General features: G+C 60.5%; 1 protein-coding gene across 1 annotated transcript; it reads right to left on the bottom strand.

Moving 5' to 3' along the window:
- Window positions 1–10,658: 10,658 nt before the first annotated feature.
- Window positions 10,659–15,815, bottom strand: LOC131280822 (ral guanine nucleotide dissociation stimulator-like). The gene is given in 9 exon segments (XM_071207311.1): window positions 10,659–10,777; window positions 10,947–11,067; window positions 11,740–11,826; window positions 12,277–12,345; window positions 13,488–13,572; window positions 14,056–14,159; window positions 14,444–14,626; window positions 14,628–14,660; window positions 14,964–15,815. Coding segments are annotated over 9 exon segments (1,653 nt in total).
- Window positions 15,816–20,053: the final 4,238 nt, after the last annotated feature.

Below are 20,053 nucleotides of genomic sequence, written 5' to 3'. Positions count from 1 at the left end.
AAAGTGTTTTCCCCCTAACCAATCCGATTATTATTATCTTCATATCATTTACGGATGAACAGACATAAACGATTAAGCGCATAGTAAAAGTTGTGAACTTACAAAGCCAACATGCACGCTGGCTTTTATTCACCAGCCTCTTTCTGACTCTGGCGTCTTCATGAGCCTCTTTTCACTGTAGCATCACTTCCCTTGTCAGAGGCGAGCAGTGTTCTCTGAGGAGAGCTACTTAGTGGAGGTTTGGTTGGTCATTCCTTCATCTGGGCAGCTGAAGGGCCCTCATTTGAGACCACTTTATGAGGACAATTCTGTTCATTTCAGAGAGATGAAAAGTGGCTCACACTTACCAGTTTCAACTCATCTACTGTTCCAAGGGCTTTGTGTGAATCTCCTCACGTAATCCTCACAGATAAACAGAGATTTTCCTTGCCTACTCTTGAATTCATAATGGTGGCACAACGTCGTATGCGTTCTTGTGAGGAGCCTCTATCTGTGGGATCCTGTGGGACTCTGTGAGCGTCACCTACGTTGCTGGAACTGTAGGTCATTCCTTTCCCTTGCTGCGTACAAGTCCACTGAGGATTGAGTACAGGAGTTCCAGGCTCAGGGTTATTCGAAGACTATTGTGATAACAGTGTATCCGGGAAGCGGCTGTGGCTCAAGCAATTGAGCTTGGTTTTATCAGATGGAGGCCCCAGGTTCGAGCCCAGGGACATCCTGGTAAAAAAATTTTTAAAAATAAGAAATGCTTCCCAGATCTGCACCCTGCATGGAGAGAGGCGCAGGCCCCTGTGCAGCTGGTGATACACCAAAACAAACAACAACAACAACAACAACAACAAAAAAAAACGATGACACAACCAGATAGAAAACACAAACAAACAAACAAAAAACCCCAGCACATCGGAGCAAAACAGATAGTGTTTCTCTTATTTAAATGCCAGGAGTACTCATGCGTGAGTTAATGAAGTGTTCCAGGGAAAGTTTAATTGCACTTTTAGAACTAAGCTTTAGCTGACAAGACAGAACAGAAGAAGACAACATTGGGGGTTCAGATTAGTGCTCTGCTCACTGAGAGTGGTGAAGAGTAAGCAGGGGAAGGTCTAAAGCTCTTCTCTGGGGTCCCTGAAGTTTGAAGGTAGAGCCGAGATCTTAAGAAAGATTAGTAAAAAAGAGATAGAAATAAAAGTTCTGAGAGACAGAGGCCAGAACTTTAGAGAAGAAAAGGAGTTCAACTTCTAGGTAGGTGTTCTCCTTCTCTGGGAGTTAAACTTTCATGACTCATCAATACCAACTGTTTTCTGGCTCTTAGAGAGTACTGCTTAGAGCAGTGCATCCAAGACTGAATCTGGATATGTCCATTGAGCTCCAGCTTTGCCTAGATTTAGATAAACTGCCATTTCAAATTGTAGACATTTGGATGTTTCTGTGTATTTATGCATTCCATTTGATATAATTGAGCTTAAGCTAGACTCCAGTTTTTTTCCTTTCATTTTATCTCTCAGTTTTAAGCTAAAAGAGGTTTTTATATATCTGTTGCCAAAAATTGGTTCTCAGGCAAATGACTGTTGTAAAAATTCACAAAAGGGAGAGTCCCACTTTACTTGTATTACATACAAGGTGTTATTTTTCAAGCAAGAAGAGCTGAAAAATGCAAATTTAATATTTTCCTATCACTAAGAAAGTCAAATACAGAGAAAGAAGAATGATAAATTAGTAACTCCTCCTGTTTATTCCCTTTAAGTTCTAACCTTGCAAGAGAACTTTATAGAACCCAGTAATGTCTTTTGTACAGAGCAGGTCAAACAGTATATTCTTGTTAAAATTTCAAGCAAAGATATCTCATTCCCTTTATTCTTGCAGAATTTCCCCCCTTGTTCAAATTAAATAAATACTGTGTATTAGTCCCAGTAATAGATGCCTCAAGGAATGAAAAAAAGAGAGCTGTTTCCTTCCATGCGGTACTAATATTTGGGGACAATAGATACGATGACAAGAATGGGAAGCTGTGGAAGATGAGGACTAGCAGAGACTCTAAAGGAGCTAAAGAGAGGAACTACAGGGCGAGGCAAATCAAGTTTAAACAGAGGAAAGACTTTGTGGAGAAGTTGGCAGTGGATTGGTCTTTAAGAAGGGGTAGAATTGTGGTCAGGGAAATGAAATGAGGAGGAGGAAACACCAAGAGCAAACGCGCGAAGGCTGAACAAAGATGGACATAAAAGAGAGAAATCCGCCTCTTCCTCCTTGGGGTCCTAATGTACTGCCCAGCGCAGTTGTGCCAAGAATTTATTGTGCTTAATTTAAGAACCTTAGCTTTCTGCTGATCCAAAGGAAATGGGTCTAGTCTCATTTCTATTTCAACCCCATCTGCCTTAGCCCAATGCCTGACATGGAAACCACTCTGACCCCCTTTTTCGTTGGTTTCGAAGGCTAGTACAGACTACGCAGGTTGAAGACAGAGAATGGGGAGCCTTAGTTGCTAAGGAGAGGAGTTTGTATTTAATTTGGTACCTAATGAGAGGTGGTTAAATACTGTAGAATGAAGAATGAGGCTGGGGGTTACGTGGTGAGGAGTGCTCTCCACGAGAATTATCTGTCGGCATGGCAGAGGGTTTGTCGGCGGTCAGAGGAAAGAGGCAGGGAAGCCAGTTAGGAGTCTCTCCTTGTCACCCAGGCTGGGGTCCTGGAGTTCTGGGTGCTGACGGTTTTGGGGAAGGAGATGGAGGGGAAGGCCTGTTCTGAAGCTTGGGTGTGAGAATCGATTGAGCGTGAGGGGAGAGGAAGTGGAGCATTCAAACAAAATCACTGAGGTTTTTGAGCTTGATAAATTGAGAGAATGTATTCCATTAACAGGAGCAAAGAAGTCCAAAGATGAAGCCCAAAGGAACACGATGGGTACGAGATCCAGGTGAACTGCCTGTGGCTACCTCGGCAGATTCTCAATGTGGAAACCAAATCCAAGAAAGAATTATCGGGGTAAACTGCATAATTGCCAAAACTGTGTCTGTTTTGCTGGTTTCTGTGCCCCCAGCTTGCAGCCCAGGGCCTGGCATATGCAGTGCTCAGTCCTGAGTGGATGAAACCAGGACTGAGGAGCCATCTGTTTTGCAGGCATCTCAGCAAGATAAATGGTTCTAAACTCAAGGAAGTGAAGAAGGAGCGAAGCTAAGTCCAAGGACTAATCTCCCCTGGGTGACTTTGAGTGAACTCGCTGTAAATGCCATGAAACACAACCAGGTATTCAAACAGCAAAACCAGGTTTTTCAAACAGCGAAAAAAAAGATCTCAGTATTCCTCTATCAACAGGCATTTTGGAACCAGGGCAAAAACATTCATAATGTATCTTATCGAATCGCGACACCTAGTGTCCAGTTCCAAACACAATGTCAGGACTTTTTAATGAGTTTCTTAGAGAGGATTTTGTCTGCCCACATTCAGGCCCCAGGACGAAAGTTCTGGGAATTGACCAATGCTGCAGGTTGTGATAATAGTCATAGCTGATATTTACAGAGCACTTAATTTACAAAGCCTTCTCATACGCCTGATCTCATTTAGTAACTGAGATGGGCCTTGTTGTTGAATAAAATGTGGGCTGACGTAGAGAAGAGCGGTGGGCTCTGGGCTGCTTGGCATAGCCAAGCACAGCACAGCGGTTTCTGAACAGGTTTTACCTCGACAATCGACCACGGAGCATAAGCCGATCTTCATCCTTACCAGGTTACAGAGATGGCGGGTCATTAAAAGTGCCAGGCAGAGAAAGGGGTTGTGACACCAACTCCTCACCACTACTGGGGAAAAAAGAAGCTGCAAGGAAGCCAAAGAACACACACACACACTTCCCTCCAGTCCACGTAGAAAGTGAACCCAGTTTGTCACCCCTCTGTGGATTTCCACTTACATTCCTGTTGCAACCCCCTCAACAGTCTTTCCAAATCTGTTCCGCCCTCAAGACCTGAATCCCGCCCCTGATTTTCACAGGAGACCTCGCCTCTCATGTGACCTGCCCTTCCTTCCTTCCTGGACCCATGTCTTTGTCACAGAGAAGGAAGTATCTATCCATTCCTGGTTTCTTCTAATGAGGAAACGAGCATCGTTTCACGGAAAGAGCAGTGGAAGCAGGCTGACCAGACCTTCAGTCCTGGGATTGTCTATTTCAGGGGCTCTTAACAAGGGGTCTGTGAGCTTGAATTGAAATTCAAAAAAAGTCATTATTCTTGTGGGGATATGTTGGCACAGGTGTGATATATATATTAAATAATACACACTATAGCGTAGACTTCATAAGGGGTCCGTGGAACAAAAAAGGTTACAAACCCTGTTTTATTTATTAACTATAATTATAGCTAGTTCCTCAAACTTCTCTGATTCCATTTCTTCAACAGCTAAATGAGAATCACACCTACCTCTACACCTTTTTATAATAAAAATGAAGTGAGATGGTATCTTCGTCTGTCAAAGGGGTACTAATACAAAGTATCAGAAATCTGTGGGCTTTTATAAACGGTATTTATTTGGGGTAAAAATGTACAATGACAAAGCCCTAAGAAGTCCAACTCAAAGTTGCTTTCTCACCAAAGTCAGTGGCCACACGTTGACGCAAGGTGGCGGGCGAGCTCTGCGAGGGTGCAGCTTCCCTCCGGCTGCAGGCTGGCTCAGGGCTTCCTGTATCAGTCTCGGCTCTCTTCCCACAGTCAGCCATGAGTTCAGGCATGGGGTCCATCTCTCCCCAGAGCTTCAGCTGTTTGAGCCTTCTTTCTGTCACACAGCAGGATCAAAAACGACAAAGTTCTCTTCTCTGTGTGTCTTCTTCACTGAGTGTCCCTTTTTAGTGGTGCCTCAAGGGGGCGGGGACTCAACCTGGTCACACCTTACTGACACAGTCAACCCAAAGTCCTAATCTTCACCAGTAATTTAATCAAGGACCCCTCAGGACTGAATCCAGTATTATCAAAGGTATCACCCCCTGAAGAATATATCAGCTTATCGACAATCTTTCTCTTTTGGGGATTCACAAAAATCTCAAACCATCACAGACGGTTTACATAAAACATGTATCCCTGTGCTTGGAATGTGCTAAGGGTCAGAACTGCAGTTCCCTTCTCCTCCCAACCCAGCATCCACCTTCTCCCCCGCTTCCACCTTCTCCTGCTTCCCTGGGATCTCTTCTCCCCTTCTCACATCTTCTGCAGCTTCTCATCACTGTTCTTTCCCAGAGGTCCACACACATGCTCATCATCCTAACATTCCTCTTCCTGACACTTAGCTCACCATTAGTCATGGCCCAGATAACTTCAGTATGTTGGAGTCAGCGTGGGTGATAGAAAGCGGCCTATTTCTGATGCTGGGAAGTGGGACCAGACTCAATTAAGTCAGTATCCAAATGATGCTGAATGGAATCCAACCCATGATATTTATTAGCTCTCCAGCCCTCCCCTTCCTTCCAAAACCTTTCTGAAAACCTCAACCCATGCCCAGCTAAGTCCCTTCCTCCTCCGTGCACCTCCTTGGCCTTTTAGCAAGTCACTCTACTGCAGTTCTCAAGATCATGGACTCCAGAGCCGGACTGCTGTGGGGTCTGAATGTCAGCGCCATCCCTTCCTAGATGCCTGACCTTGGACCAGACGCTTAATCTCCCTCTGTCTCACATTGACCATCTTTAAAATGTGAATGATAACAACATGTAGCATTGAAGATTTTTGTGAGGTTTAAATGTGCTTATAGATCTCAAGCACTTAAAAATGCCTCTCCTGTATTAGAGTTTATGTTTCTATCTTTGTTTGCTGATTATTTCTGTTTCACATATCTTCCCCTGAACTCTAGTTTCCTTAAGTGTGGAGTCGGGTTCCTCTCTGAAACCCTGGCACTTATGTGTGGCACCTACTAGGTCCCACTACCCAGACAGTCTCTGGGGGTTTCGTAATAGCAAGGATGTCAGAACAGCGTCTTGGAATAGGACGCTATTCATATCAGCTCTTGCCAGGGGCCCAGGCAGGCTGTCGGGTCGAAGGTTCAACTTGCAAGGGGGATGGTCTTGGGCAGTCCAGAAAGTCAAGGGCAGCAACAGGAAATCAGAGCGTGATCCACCGCCTAGCACTGAGGATCAACTGGGGACCAGGATTCAGGATTCAGGAATAGGGCAGAAACCTTGATCTCAGAGGCAGCACGGGGGAGAAGCAGAGGAGCAGCCCAGGCTGAGACCCCACAAGGCTGGGTCTTCCTGCATCTTTCCAGGGCGGAGCCAGAGGGTCTTGAGACGCTCGTGGCGCCGAGTCATCCTCACACCGCCATCAGCGTCAGCTTTCTAAACCTCGGGGGACGCCACTTCCCCGCTCCCACACCTTCAGTGACCCCGGGCCAGCCACGCTCTCTTCTTCAATACCACCCTCCACTCTCTGCTCTGGGCGGGGAGTGTGGACCTCAGACCGCTCGGCCCGACTTCCCCTCGACCCACAGAAAAGGGCGCGTGGGGTCTCTGGCCGCCAGGAAGGAGCGCTCCTGTCTTGGCATCGAGGACTCCCATGTGCTGGCGCAGGCCCCGGCCAGCAAGCAGAGCCCCCGGGGAGCCCGCGCAGAGGGGGGCCTGCGGGGATGTTCCGGGGGAAGGACGTGCACAGGGAATGGCACGGCAGTGGGAAGCACTCGTCCACAGGGAGCAGTGGTGTGACACCAAGGAGGCCCAGCTGGAGCCCGGGACGCTGCAGCTCAGACCCCTGCCCCGCCTCAGGAAAAGGAATTCTGGTGCCAGGGATGAGGATCACAAAGCAGGAACTCCAAGGTCAAGCGTGGACCGTGAGGCCCTGCGGGGCACTGAGGAGGCTGGGTCTGCCTGCCCTTGCACTGGGGCCAAGAATCCTCCTCATTTGCTCCTCTGTGCCTTTCCATTCCTCATTCTCAGCTCTGCGCTCATCCTTGCCCTACCTCCTGCTGCTGTCACCCTATCGTTGCCCCTTGAAAACGACAAGTTCCTCTTTGGTGTGCAAGCAAAGCCTCAGGCAAGAAGCGGGAAAGGTTCCTTCTTCCTCCAAAGTGGTGGAAAGGTGGCTGCTGCCCTGCCCAGGCTCAGGAAACGGGCTTTGGGAATGGGCTAAGCGCGACGGTCCTCCTGGTGCTCTCGGCTCCCTCGGGTGGAACACCAAGACGCACCGAAATGCTCTCTGCTGTGGGTTCCCATGCTGGCGTCAGGAGCCCGGGGAGGGGTAGCTGGCTCTTGTTGCCTCTCCCTTCTAAAATCAACGGATGAGTCTGCAGGATTTCTCCTTTGATTGAGCACTGCGAGCGCCTGTATCTCATTTCAGTAAACACAGGAAATGCAAGAACCAAACTCAACTCCCAGGCTATAGTGGAAACTAGAATTTAATAATAAAACCTTCACATCGAACATCTACTAAGGACAAAGGTAGATCTCGCCCCTCCCCTTTAGATAGAGAGTCTTTGCTGCTGTCGATTCTCAATTCAGTTCTCTGACAATCCCGCGCAGCTCCTCCCTCCCACTAGCCATGTGTCGAGGGGAGGGACAGGCTCAGGGGTGGGAGTGGAGCCTTGGGGGGGGGGGCGCAGACTGGCTGCTGGGGAGGGAAGCGCCTGCCTGCCGGGCCCACACTGGCTGGGGTCAGCAGAACGACTCGGCCAGGCGGACCTGGAAGGGAAGGGGGCCTGAGGCTGGGGGGCAGCTGGGCCAGTTACAGTTTCCCCTTCCGGAACCTGGGCCCCTTCTGCCGACTCCCGCGAAGGGCTGAGAGAGCCCTCTCCTTGCCCTCGGCGTCCAGGGCCGTGCTCTTCCTCAGGAGAAGAAACCGATAAGCGCGCGAGGGCGCCATAGCGTAATACACGTTGGTGCCGTCCGGGATCTGCAGCGCTGGGGTGGGCAGAGGGGCGTCAGCCGTGCTCCGGGGCACGCACGAACCCCACCCTCTGTGTCCCCACGAGAGCCGGCCTCGCCCGGGCACCCAACTTCCCCAGTCCAACTCCAGGACCACAGAGGAGCCGCCTGCACGACACCCTGAGCGACCAGGGAAGGTTCTGCAGAGGCACAGCTGGACGCGGGGACCCTTGTTCCAAAAGCGACTCTGCCTCCCACTGCCAGCCTCAGAGTGCAGCTGCCACGAGGTCGCCTCGTCCCCCAGCACCGCTGCCGCCTCCCGCCTGGGGATGGAGGCGCTGAAACTGGCCTTCTCCAGCCCAGCGCACGCCCCTGAGCCCGGCGCGCCCCGGGCCAGCCTGCCGAGCGCGCCCAGGGCAGCCCCGCACCCAGCCTCCTGAGCGGGGCCTCGCACCTTTGGCCCTGGCCGTGCTGCCCCCCCACCCCTGCGCCCCCACCTCTCCACTCGCCCCGACTCACGGCCATCTCCTGAGAGGATCTGCACCAGCTGGTAGTCCGCGGGCTGCTCCCCAGCCAGCTCGAGCTCTTCCAGGGCCTTGCGGGTCACGGCTGGAGCCCTGTCTTGGTCGGTCACCTGCAGTGGGTCAGCCACAGGCCTCAGGGCATGGGTCCCGGAGCCGCCTCCCCACGGCGCAGCTGCCAGAGACCCCGAGGAGGCCCCTCTGCTCGGGGCTGGGTCTACAGGGGCCTCCCTGTCCTCTCTTGCTCCCCCGGGGACACTCCAGGCAGTGAGGGCTCTTTTCCAGTCCTTCCTCACCCCATCTCCTACAAGAACCTGCACCTCTGTCTTGAGGGTGTTTCCAAGGGAGGGTCCAAATCCCCTGCCCTGCAGGCTGAACCCCGTCCTCTGGCTCCTCGGCCTGCACGATTGCTAGGGCCTCCCAGAGCCCTGGGACAAAGGGTGGCATCGCAGCAGAGGGTGGGGACTGTGGAGTGACCTCAGGGCCTCTCTCTGTCCCTCCTCCCTCCCCAGCACAGGAGATGGCTCGCCCTCGGGGAGGGCGCCTGCCCTGCCTCTGCCCCTCCAGGAGGCCTCCACATAGCACTGAACCCCCAGGCAGAACACACACGTCCAGGCCAAGCCCAGATGTCCGAGAGGAGGCTGGAAGACACCCTATGGCCCCGCAGGAGGCCCTGGGCTCCAGGAGGCTGCTGTGCTCAGCAAGGTCTAGACCGCAGCTGCCTTGAGCACGAGGGCCCCGGTGCAGGCAGGGCTCAGGCCAAGGCTCACTCAGGGACAGCTTAGAACCAGCACGCCAGCTCCTGGCCACAAGAGAAGTGCAGCCCGTGCGGCTGTGCACCACCATGGCTCTGCAGCCTCTGGGCCGTGGGGCAGGGGTGGCTCCATCTGCACATCCATCCGGAATCTGGGCCCTGCTCACGCCTTCACGGCCACCAACCTGGGCAGACCCCGTCCTCCTCTCTGGGTCACGGCAGCAGTCCCTCGCCTGCCGGTGTCTCCACGCACCACCTCACCGTCCACTCTGAGGCCAAAGCTCTCCTGCTGTCCCTGCTCTGCTCTGACCCTTCCGAGGCTCCTTAGAAAATCAAACTCCATCCGGCAGCTCCAGGGCCTAATGGGACCCGACTCCCAACTTCTCTGACTGCAGCCCTTCCCCGGCCCCTGCTCCTTCAGCCCTGGCCTCCCAGCTGCTCCTCGGCCCACCAAGCACATGCCCCCTGGGCCTGCCTATGTCCACCGTCCTGAGTCCTGACCGCCATCTCACACATACTCTTCCTGCCCCTGGACGTGGCCGTCTGTCCATCCCCATCCACAGGCAAGTTTGCTCCAGGGCGCCAGGCAGGGACCACGGCACCGCTCAGGTGCAGACTGCCTGAGCCACCGCAGCCAGGGGGTGGCCGCATGCCCAGCTCACCAAGATGCTCTGGACCTTGTGGCCGCTGTCCTCGGCCAGGGCGACACGAACAAAGCAGCGGTCGCCCACGTGCCGTTTGTAGTGCGGCCGTGAGTCACGGCGCTTTCGGCTGGTCCGGGTGGCCCTGGCTTGGATGGAGGAGGAAGAGGACGATCCTCCCGACGCTGACGTGATGCTGGAGCCGATCCGAGACCATGCGCAGGTCGACGGCCCCGGCTGTGGGGGACGGGAGGTCAGCAGAGGCCGGGAGCCTTGGGGCAGCCCGGGCTGCTCGAGAAGCTCCGGGAGGCTCTAGAAGGTCTGGACGAGGCAACGGGGCTCCACCCCTCGTGGACAAGGGGAGAGCCCCGCAGGCACAGGAGGGGCGGCGGGAGGGCGAGGACCCAGGGAGCAGGGCTGGGCAGTCACCTTGGCTTCCTGGCCATCCTGGGCCTCCGGGATGTGGTCCAGGTAGATTCCCCCCGCAGAGCCAGAGAAGCCAGCCACGGGCGTGTCAGCAGAATCCCCTGCATCCCCGCTGCTCAAGTCAGGGCCACTCTGGAGCTGGACGCTGGAGCTGGCGGTGCTGCTGCCACTGGACTCAGCGTCGGGGTCCTGGCAGCTGGACAGAGGCTCGGCTTACCTTGGGGGCCTCCCCTGGCATGCCTGCCCACCTCTGCCCTGGTAAATCTGCAGACGCCTAAGTCCTAGGTCCATCAAGAGGAGCCAGGGGGCCCCAACTGCCTCCAGCTCCCGCAGCACCACCCCATTGCCCAGAGCAGGAAATGGGCCCAGGGAGGGGGCGACTCTCCCAGCCCCAGGGCTGGTCGGGAGTGGAGCTGGGATCCCAGCGCTCAGTGGCAGGCAGGCCCCCCCAGGCCACGCTTAGCCTGGAGCTTCCCTGAGCCCCGGCCAGCCCACCCTCACCTGCCCTCCAAGGGGAACTCCGTTCCACAGCTCGCTGCCTTCCAGGGGGTGTTGGGCCTGGAGGCTCTCACTGGCCGACTCGGGTGCCGGCTCCCACTCACGAGACAGGAGGAGGCTACAGGACAGGGGGCAGCCGTCAGGCTCCCGGGAGCCTCAGCTTGGGCTGCCTCCTGGGGTCCGCACAGCAGTTGGCATCCGCGTGCCCCAGCCTCCTCGGGCAGCAGGGCATAGGCGGGCCAGGAGCTACCAGGCGCTCCCATCCCACCGGGGCCTGATGTCCTCACCTGTCCTTCTGGCCGAGCTGCTCCACGGCTCAAACCAGGCCCCAAAGCGCCCATCGGGCACAAGGCAGTCGTAGCAGCAGCGCGCCTGCAGCCTCTGCAGCTCGGCCACCAGCTGGTATTCCTGGGGCCAGACGGAGGAGGAGGCACTGCTGAGGCCTGGGAGGGCTTGCCCGGTGGGCCGGGGCCCGGGGGCTGCTTTGACCCCTGGGTTCCCCAGCCCTCTCCTGCCTTCTGGGCACTACCTGCCCTCAGGGCTGAGTTCACACAGCTCCTCCTCCAGGAAGATGACTTTCCACCAGGGGAACACCCACCCTTGCATGGGACAAGGGGACTGGGCGGCGCTGTCTTCTCTCCTCCAGCTCCCCAGCAGTCTTCCAGGACACCATGGTGCCCTGGAAGGCAGAGAGGTCACATCCGTCACAAGGGGGCTCCCAGCCATTGCCGTGCCCATCGCCCCTGCGCCCTTGTCGCGCAGCACGACTGCGGGTTGCACAGGCACAGGACAGCCCAGACCAGGCAAGGACCCAGGCAGGCTTGTGGGTGCAGAAGTGGGGCCCGCCAGGGGAGCCCGAGAGCCCGCCCGGCCCAGCCTCTGAGCACAGTGGAGAGACGCCCCCGGACTACCCTGCACGCACTCTGCCGCCACAAGTCCACGCACCCAGCTCCAGGGCGGCCGGCAGGCTCTCGGGAGATGCAGTGTGCCCACTGCTCAGCGCTCGGGGCTCGGGCCGGCCTCTCCTCCCAAGCCTCAGGGACCCTTTCCCACGCGGCCCCAGCCCCCAGGCTCACTCACATCCAGAAACTCCTGCATGGCAGAGTCCACCAGCGAAAACCGAGTGAGGAATGTCCCCAGCCACGGGACAGTGCCCTGGATGGCACCCTGTGGCGTGGAGTGGGTGGGGATGAGCGCAGGTGCTCAGGGGCCCCCGACACCCTGCCCTGACCACCCCGCAGGCTCAGACTCCTAGGACCACCCAGCATCACCCCGGCACACGCTCAGGCACCCAGCTGTCACCCCATAGACCCCCGCCCGGCCTCCAAGGACCCCAAACTCCCCTGCAGTGCCCTCCCAGCACCGGCGTTTCTTCCATCCTAAGGCCACACCCCACCCCACCCAGTCCCCCAGCCTCGGCTCTTCCAGGCTCTTGCTCTGACTTGCTGCCACTAGTCCCCGAGGATTCCCTCGGCTCCCGGCCCTCAAGCTTCCAGGGGAACAGACATGGAAGGGAGGCTGCCCGGGCTCAGAGGCCCAGGAGTGATGGCTGGGAGGAGGGCCCCACCCTGACTTGGAGGCCACCCGCCCTGGCCCCCAGGCAGGAGCCATCCCCACACCCTCCTGCTGCTGCTGCTGCTGGGCTCTGTTGGGGTTCGCGTCCAAGGTCGCAAACTCGGGGTTCCCCTCCAGTCAGGATTGAGCAGCTCGGGGTCAGTGAGGCCCTCGGCCCCTCCCCGTTGTCCCTGGGGCCTTGGACCCCTGGGCCAAGTGGGCAGGTGGAAATCTGCTGCCACCACGTGCCGGAGGTGGCCTGGGGGCCTGGTGCAAGCGGCCTGGCCTCCCTGAGCCTGTTTGGATATCTGGGATGTGACCACAAGACCTGACCCCTTCTGGGAGTCCAGAGGCCTCGGGGGTGCACGCCAGTGGCACAAACGCTCTGGCCATCCTGCTCTCCCGCTCGGGAGCTCCCGGGAACGCTCGACCACGTTCCTTCTCTCCCGTCAACCCCGCCAGCTGGCGGTGAGGGTGGCACCGCTGGGTGCTTGTGCTTCCATTCCGCAGAAGGACACACAGGCCCAGGGAAGGACACGCTCGGGGCACCCAGGACAGGCGGCTCCCTCCGGCCGGAGGCCTCATCTGCGCGGATGTCGCCCCACAGCCGCCACTGCCAGCAGCTGTCCGCTTCTCCCGGCCTCTGCGCGTGGATGCGCGAGGGGCCTTGTGTCGTCCCAGCAGTGGAGCTGGAGGATGGGGTGTCCCGGGAAGCCTAGTTGCGCAGATCCTGCCTGCCCCAGCCACGCGACTGAAAACCCAAAGGCTGCCCGAGGCCCCAACAACGGAGCCTCCTCCCGGGGGTCCACTCGGGATGTTCTGCCTGCAGGGGCACCCCATCCTCCCGCTGCACGGCTGGGACACACGTCCTTGCAGTACTGGACATCGAAGTCATGCTGCATCTACTAGGTGGAAGCTTCTAGTGACAGTCAGAAAGGACCTGCCGTGGTTTCCCATCTCCCAAAGACTTCGCCTAGCTCTCTGACACAAGCCATTCGTAACGAGGTACAGTTCTGAGACCCCCACGTGGATGGAGACTTCTCATCCTGCCAGTTCATCATCTCCTCCTGGAACATCCCAGCCCCCACTCCCCACCTCATCCGAGCACCAACCCCGGCCTATGGCTGTGTGGCTGCCCCCCACCTGCCCACGAACCAGGCAGAGTTCTCTTCATCTTCCTCCAGAAGAGGCCTGACTGGAGGTTTGCAAAGAAACACGCAGGGAAGCACTCACAAGCCCCCCTCCTGAGCCCCGGCCCCCCGCCTGCTCTTCACCTGGGAGATCAGCTCGCTGCCCAGGGAGGCGTTGATCTCAGTGGAGACCTTCCCAGACAGTGTCTGAAAGAGGCGGAAGCTGGCCCTGGGGGAGGGCAAGAAGGAAGGAGAAAGGTGGGAGTGGGTGGGAGCGTCCAGGGGACAGCCCACTACGCTGGAGCTGGGTCCTGGGACCCGGACTGCCTGGTGGGTGGTGCTGAGACTGGGCAGCTCCAAGCACAGCAGGACAGCGTGGGTTTGGGAGCTGAGCTCTCAGGCGGGCACCGCGGGGACCCCCACTCCTAGTTGACGAGCGGCTGCTGTTGACACGGGGAGCTGTCCCCTGGACAGAGCGGGCTGCTGACCAGCACACCCTGCACGTGCTCTCCTCTGGCTCGACTCTGCCTGACCGCGGATGGCACCAGTGGTGACGCACAACAGCTGACCTCAGGTCCTGGCGAGACCTGGCGCCCCAGCCCACCCGGCCCCTGCCCAGGTCCCGCTGCCTCCTGGCTCCCTGCAGGGTGATGCCCAGCCTCCCGCAGGGCCCCTGGTCCTCCCGGCATCCCCTGGAGAGAAGCCCACCCACCTGGAAACTTCTGCCCATGTCTTCTCCTGACGGCCCATCACGTGGCTTTCGAGAGCAGAGAGGATGGCGAGGGCTGAGGAGAAGTTGTGGAGGGTTCGGCACTCCTGGGGAGGGAGAAAGAATGGGCCGTGAGGGGAGGTCTGAGCGTGCCCTGCTCCCACTCCAGCCCCCTCGGCTGACCTCCCCCTCTGGATGAGAGACCCCCATGGAGCCCCTGAGGCCGAGCCAGGGCCCCAGAGTGGGACCCCCACGCTCCACCTGAGGGAAGAGCCTGGGGGAGACGTGAGGAGGGAGGAGGGCTGTGCTCCAGGCAGGGCAGGGCCCGGAGGCCGAGAGCCCCCCAGAGTGCAGAGGGGCCCCAGGAGCCCAGAGAGGGCCCGGCACGCACCCTGGCCACCTCGATCCAGTGCTCCACCACCCTGGCCCTGTCTGCGGCCTTCACGCTGCGGTCCCCGAGGCAGGTGGCAATGACGCAGTCGGCCACGCGGTTGACCTGGCTGATGACGGCGCGCACGGTGGGTGCCACGTGCTCCTTGCCCTTCTGGAGGCACTGGGACCAGATGGAGCCCGGGGCAGTGGTGGGGCACCACCTTCTTGAACAGCTCCTGGGGAGGAGGGCAAGTCAGCCGGCCACACACCCCCCAGCTCAGATCCCGCAGGCCCTCGGGACCCTGGCCGGGGTCATCGTCACAGCAGTGCGTGTGGCAGGGACGGCCAGTGTCCTAGGTCTCCTCTCCAGAGGCACAAGTGCGGGCTTGGGCTCAAGAAACTCGCCCAGGGAACGAGGCTGGCAGGGGACCAGGGCTTGGGCACAGATGGCAGGATTCGGGGTTAGGGTGGGCAAGGCTGGGGCGGCAGGTCCTGGGAGGAAGGCTCCCCCACCCCGCCTTGCCGAGCCAGCTGCTCACCGCATCCATGAGCGACAGCTGCTCTGCCACCAGCTCGGGAGGGAAGGCCAGGAGCTCAGGCTTCTGCTCACGCAGACCGTCCCAGCAGGGCCCGCACCAGGGGCAGGAAGGCTGTGGGGGGGCAGCCCGCCCTGCTGCTGAGCTGAGCTCTGGCCATGGCTCAGGGGCTGCTGCCAGACTGGCCTCCCCCTCGAGAGCCGTCGCTCCTGAGGGTGCCTGAACCGGCTGGACCTCCAGAGTGGGCACTGCAGCGACCTGTGCAGGCAGCACCGGAGGTGGCGGTGGGACCGCCTCCCCCTCGCCAACTGGGAGTGCAGATGGTGCAGCAGGGGCTGCCCCTGCAGAAGGGGCCGGCTCTGCCTGCGCAGGGGGCACTGGCGCTCCCTCCACAGGTGGCAGTGCAGGTGGCCCCGAGGCACCTTCCAGCTCGCAGGCCAGCGCTTCTGCTGCTGCAGGAGCAGGCCCTCCCTCGAGAGCGGGCAGTGCCGATGCGTGGAGCGGCGGCGAGGCAGGTGCGGCTGGACGTGCCCCCGGCTCTGCAGCTCGTGCTCCTGACGGCGCTGCGGCTGCCTGCGGCTCCTGAGCAGCTGCTCCGGCTGCCCGGGTCGCATGGTCGAGCTCCAGGGAGGACACAGGCCCCATCCCTGTGGGGGGCAGCGGTGGTGGTGCTGGAGCCACCTGCAGCTCAGGAGCTGGCGCCAGGGCACGGAATGCGTCAGGCTCTATCTGCACGGCGGGCGCTGGTGCCACCTCGCTAGCTGGCACTCCGGGTGGTGATGGAGCCGCCTCTGGCTCTGGACCTGTGTCGGCCGCAGGGGGTGGAACTGGCGCTGGCGGTCCCACTGGAGGCATCGGCGGCTCCGGCGCTGACACAGGAGCTGGACGAGAGGCAGTTTCCCACCATGAATGGCTCTGAGGGTCATTCCAATGCAGAGAAGATCCCACTCCCTGAGGGCAAGGTCCTGCCCAGGAAAGTGCTCCCCTCGCAGGCTCCCAGGGGACATGCCTGGGGCTCCCCTTGCTCGCAGCCCGAGGGCAGCCTCTGCTGGCTCCTGCCTCTGTGGTGCAATCCCAGCCCCGGCCCACAGGCTCACGTGCCCCACCCCGAGGCCCTTCACTCTCCGGCTCTGCCTCCGGGGGCTCCTGGTGTGGCATCTGCGCAAGGAGGAGCGCGGCAGATGCTCCTGGGCGAGGGCCGCCAGCAGCTGGAGGCAGGGAGTGCCCGGGGGCTGCAGGAAGTCCTCCCAGTACTGGTCCATCCAGGTGCCCAGCAGGGCGCAGAGGGTGCTGAGGGCAGGGGGCAGCACGGTCAGACGCCGGCCTTGCCCTCCACGCGGCCCCCAGGGACCCCCCCACTCCACACGAAGTCCACGAGGACAGCAAGGGCTCTGACTGGCCTGGCCACAGCCCGGTGCTGACACACAGTAGGAGCTTCAGCAGCGGGTGAGTGTGGAGGGGGCAGGGCCCGTCCTCCCGCCCCAGGCCCTCGCGGCCCCCCAGGAGCGCCTGCCCGAGGAGCTGCCTCCTCTCCCGCCTGGTGTCGTGTGTGTCTCCCCTTCCCATGGCACGGCCCCCCCGCCACCCCTGCAGGAGGCAGACAGGACTGAGGCCCCCGGCAGATTGGCAGCAGGCCGCTCACCCCTCCCTTCGGGGGTCTGGGTGAGGTGGTGTGTGGGGGCCTGGGGGCTGGGAGGGGGCAGAGGAGGGGTGGGCTTCTCTGGGGAATGAGCCCCCTGGCCTCCTGTGCAGACAGTGCCCCAGGACCCCACCTCAGCTTCCTTACTCCTTGGCAAGGGGAGGGGGAAGCCCTCTGGGCTCAGCCTTCCAGGGGATGGAGGACGTGTGGCCCCAGACCCTGCCCAGTCCTACCCCGCCACCCACCACCCAATGCCCCACAGTGGGGTCTGGGCACGAGAGCCCCTCGCCCTCACCCAAAGTGCACCTACGTTTTCACGTCAAGGTGTCCTCAAGGCTCGCCCCTCCCACCGAGGTCACCTCCATACCCAGGGGAGACCGTGCGGCTGTCACAGCTGCTGGCCGAGTGTCCCCCTTGCTGAAGATGGCTCGGCCTATTGCCGGCGGCCCTCCCTCCAAAGGCACCCAGAAGGCAGCATCTTTGGTCTGCCATGTCTGCTGCATGAAGCCAGGTGCCTGAGGGAGCGCGTGCACCGAGTAGACACTTGCTGTCTACCAGGGGAAGGGGGAGCCCCCAGCGGCACCTCCTCAGACCCGGGGTGGGCCTGGAGCCCTCTGCAGCCCACAGGGATCCCTGCTCTGACCACACCGAGGCCGGAGGCCCGAAAGGGCTCGCAGACCTCCCTGAGAAATGAGAAAAGTGGGTGCCAAGGGCACGAGGCCAAGAGCCCCTCCCCTGGGCAGAGGGAAGTCCTGCCCAGGAGCAGCCCTGCGCCTCCAGCCGCCCTGTTAGGAGCCAGGCTGGGGCGGCCCTTCCCACTCAGCCCTGGGGGCTGGTCCTCAGGATGCCCCCTTCCCAAGGAGGACACTGAGGCCAGCGGGGGCAGTGGCGTTTCTGAGACGCCCAGCGCGTGGGGGCGCAGCAGCCCAGGGGGCGGGGGGGGGCGCTCACCGGTGGAACAGCCGGTCCAGGACCTGCTCGGTGGAGGTGAACACGCGGTAGGTCCCCAGGAAGGTGCGCACGTAGCCGAGGTCGCCCTCCTGCCAGGCGGGCACCAGGTGCTCCGCCAGGGCCTCCCAGCAGCCTGCCTGCACCGTGCACACGGCGCGGCTCTCCCCCCTCGCGAGGGCCCCCTCGTTCTTCCTCTGGGGGGGACAGAGGGGGCAGGGGGGTCAGACGCGGCGCCTGGAGCCAGCCGGGCGGGGCCAGGGCCCCCCTGCTGCCCCGAGCCCTGAGCGACGTCCTGCTGGGGCTGTGCGGGCCCTAGTGGAGAAAGGTCCTCGGCCTCTGCACGGAACCGCAGCTGAGCCAGCACCTGAGAGGCGAGGCCCCTGGCCTGAAAGGGCGGGTGCCTGGAGGGTCCTTGGGGAGAAAGGCCCCTGCAGGGCCGATGGGCTGAGCAGACCCTGGGCAACTGCAGACCCTCCTGGTCAGGAGACCACCTTCTGGACTGCCCTGTCCCAGGGTCAGAGGAACAAGGGGGTGCCGTGGGCCGCCCCGACCCCACCTCAGGACAAGGAAGGGAAACGCCAGGGCCAGGGCCAGGGGCTGCAGGGACGCTCCCCCCAAAGACAGCCGGGGTCCCCCACCACTGCCCCTGCGCGAGGTCAGCCGGCCTCACCTGGCCTCACCCTGGAGAAAGGGAGGTCTGCGTGGCCTCTCCCGGCCGGCCCTGTCCTGCGGCCTCTGCGGGGGCCGGGAGGACCCCTGCCTGGGGGCTGCGGGTGGTGTCCAGGGCAGCAGAGCCGGCAGGGCCCCGGGACAGGACCTGCGGCTCCAGCAGCCCCGAAGGCCGAAAGGCTGCTCTGAGCCGCCCTCCTGGGATCCTGGGCAGCCGAGGCAGCCCCAGCTCCTACCCGGGAGGGCCAAGGGGGCGCTTATGAAGACGGCGAGAACCCCCCTCTGCAGGAGAGCTGGATGGCTCAGAGCAGATGGGCAAGGACAGCCACGGAGATGCTGCCGGGGACGTGGGGCCGAGGAGGGGACTCGCAACACAGCAGCACGAGGCGCACGTGTCTGCGGCGCGCCCACCCTCCAGCCGGCCCTGACGGGCATCCTGCGCTAAAGACCCTCTCCCGCCCCCTCCACGTGTGCGGTGACCTTCCCCCGTCTGTGGAGTGGCAGTGTGCTGGGGACTGGGGGGTCCCAGATTCCTCGGGGAGCAGGCTATGGGGCCACTCGGGTGGGAAAGCCCTGAAGAGCGCGCGGGCGGCGGTCAGGGTGGACCACGGCCCCGGGTGCTCCCCGGCTGCCTCGGGCCCCCCACTTGGCACCTGCTCTCACCTGGAACCAGCGCCGGCCCTGGCCGGGGCCCCGATGGACCGGCACCTTCCTCAGAGAGACGCTGTAGACCAGCCCCTCCTCCAGCTCCTCGCCCACCACCTGCGTGGAGCTCTGCGAACACAGTGCCCGGCGGCCGGGCCGAGGGGCGTCAGCGAGGGGCCTGTCCTCCCCCGCAGGGGACGCTGCCCTCCATCGGGCCGGGACCAGCGCAGGCCCAGGTGGGGTCTGCCTTCCCTTGAGCCCGCAGGAGAGAAGAGGGGAGCTCGAGGCTCAGGAAAGACACGGCCCACATGGATGTCCCCAAGCTGCCTCTTCCCACCCCCACCCGTCACCTGGCAGGGGACAGGGAAGGCCCTCCGGGTCCCCAACCCTGACAGCCGCTCCTGCCTGTGGTGGTCCCCCTGTCCACGCCCCCACACCCTGGGAAGAGGATGGACGTGGGGCTGCCCAGGAGGAGCACAGCGGTGGCCTGTGCTGACTGGCTCCCCTGGGCCACCCCGTGTCACCTCTGGGTGCCTCCTGGGTGCCGATGGCCAGCGGCTCCGTGGCTGAGGCCTGAGCCAATGTCAGAAGCGCTGACAAGGGGATTCGTTCCCGCTTTGGTGGAGGCTGGAGCCTCGGGGTCGCGCCATGCAGCAGGGGAACATGTTGCTCTCTCGAGCGTCTCCTGCCAAGTGAGCTGGGAAGGGGCTGCCTGTGGAATCTGGGTGCCTGGTTACCAGGGTTCCAAGTTCTGTCACCGAGGAAGTGAGGTCACCTCCTTAGGTCATTTCCCCTGGGCCCTTCAACTGTCAGAACCCTGCCAAAGTCCCTGTCTGTCCATCCCCTCTCCTGGATCGTCTTGTTCCCTGGACGCCGTTCTGCCAACACATCCCCCACCCCAACTCCCTGGGAAGGCTGCGGGCGGCTTGGGCCCCAGCTCGGAGGAGACCCAGCTGGGATCAGAGCCCGCTGCTCCATCCTTTCCATTTTGGGGAGCCCAGGCTAGTCACTGGGGCCCACCCCGAGTCTCCTCACCACACAGCAGGATCCATTCTGGCATCGGCTTCCCGGGACAGCCGCTCAGCAACTCGACGTGCCATGAGGGGAATCAGGGCAAGACTGTGGTCGTAGGTCCCATCAGGCCGTGTCTTGCACCGCCTCCCGACAGGACCTGTCCACACCCCCGAGA

Source organism: Dasypus novemcinctus, chromosome 13 (assembly GCF_030445035.2).
Source record: "Dasypus novemcinctus isolate mDasNov1 chromosome 13, mDasNov1.1.hap2, whole genome shotgun sequence".
Classification (NCBI taxonomy): domain Eukaryota; kingdom Metazoa; phylum Chordata; class Mammalia; order Cingulata; family Dasypodidae; genus Dasypus; species Dasypus novemcinctus.
Note: the sequence above shows the minus strand (reverse complement) of the source record. Positions and strands in the feature narration are given on the sequence as shown.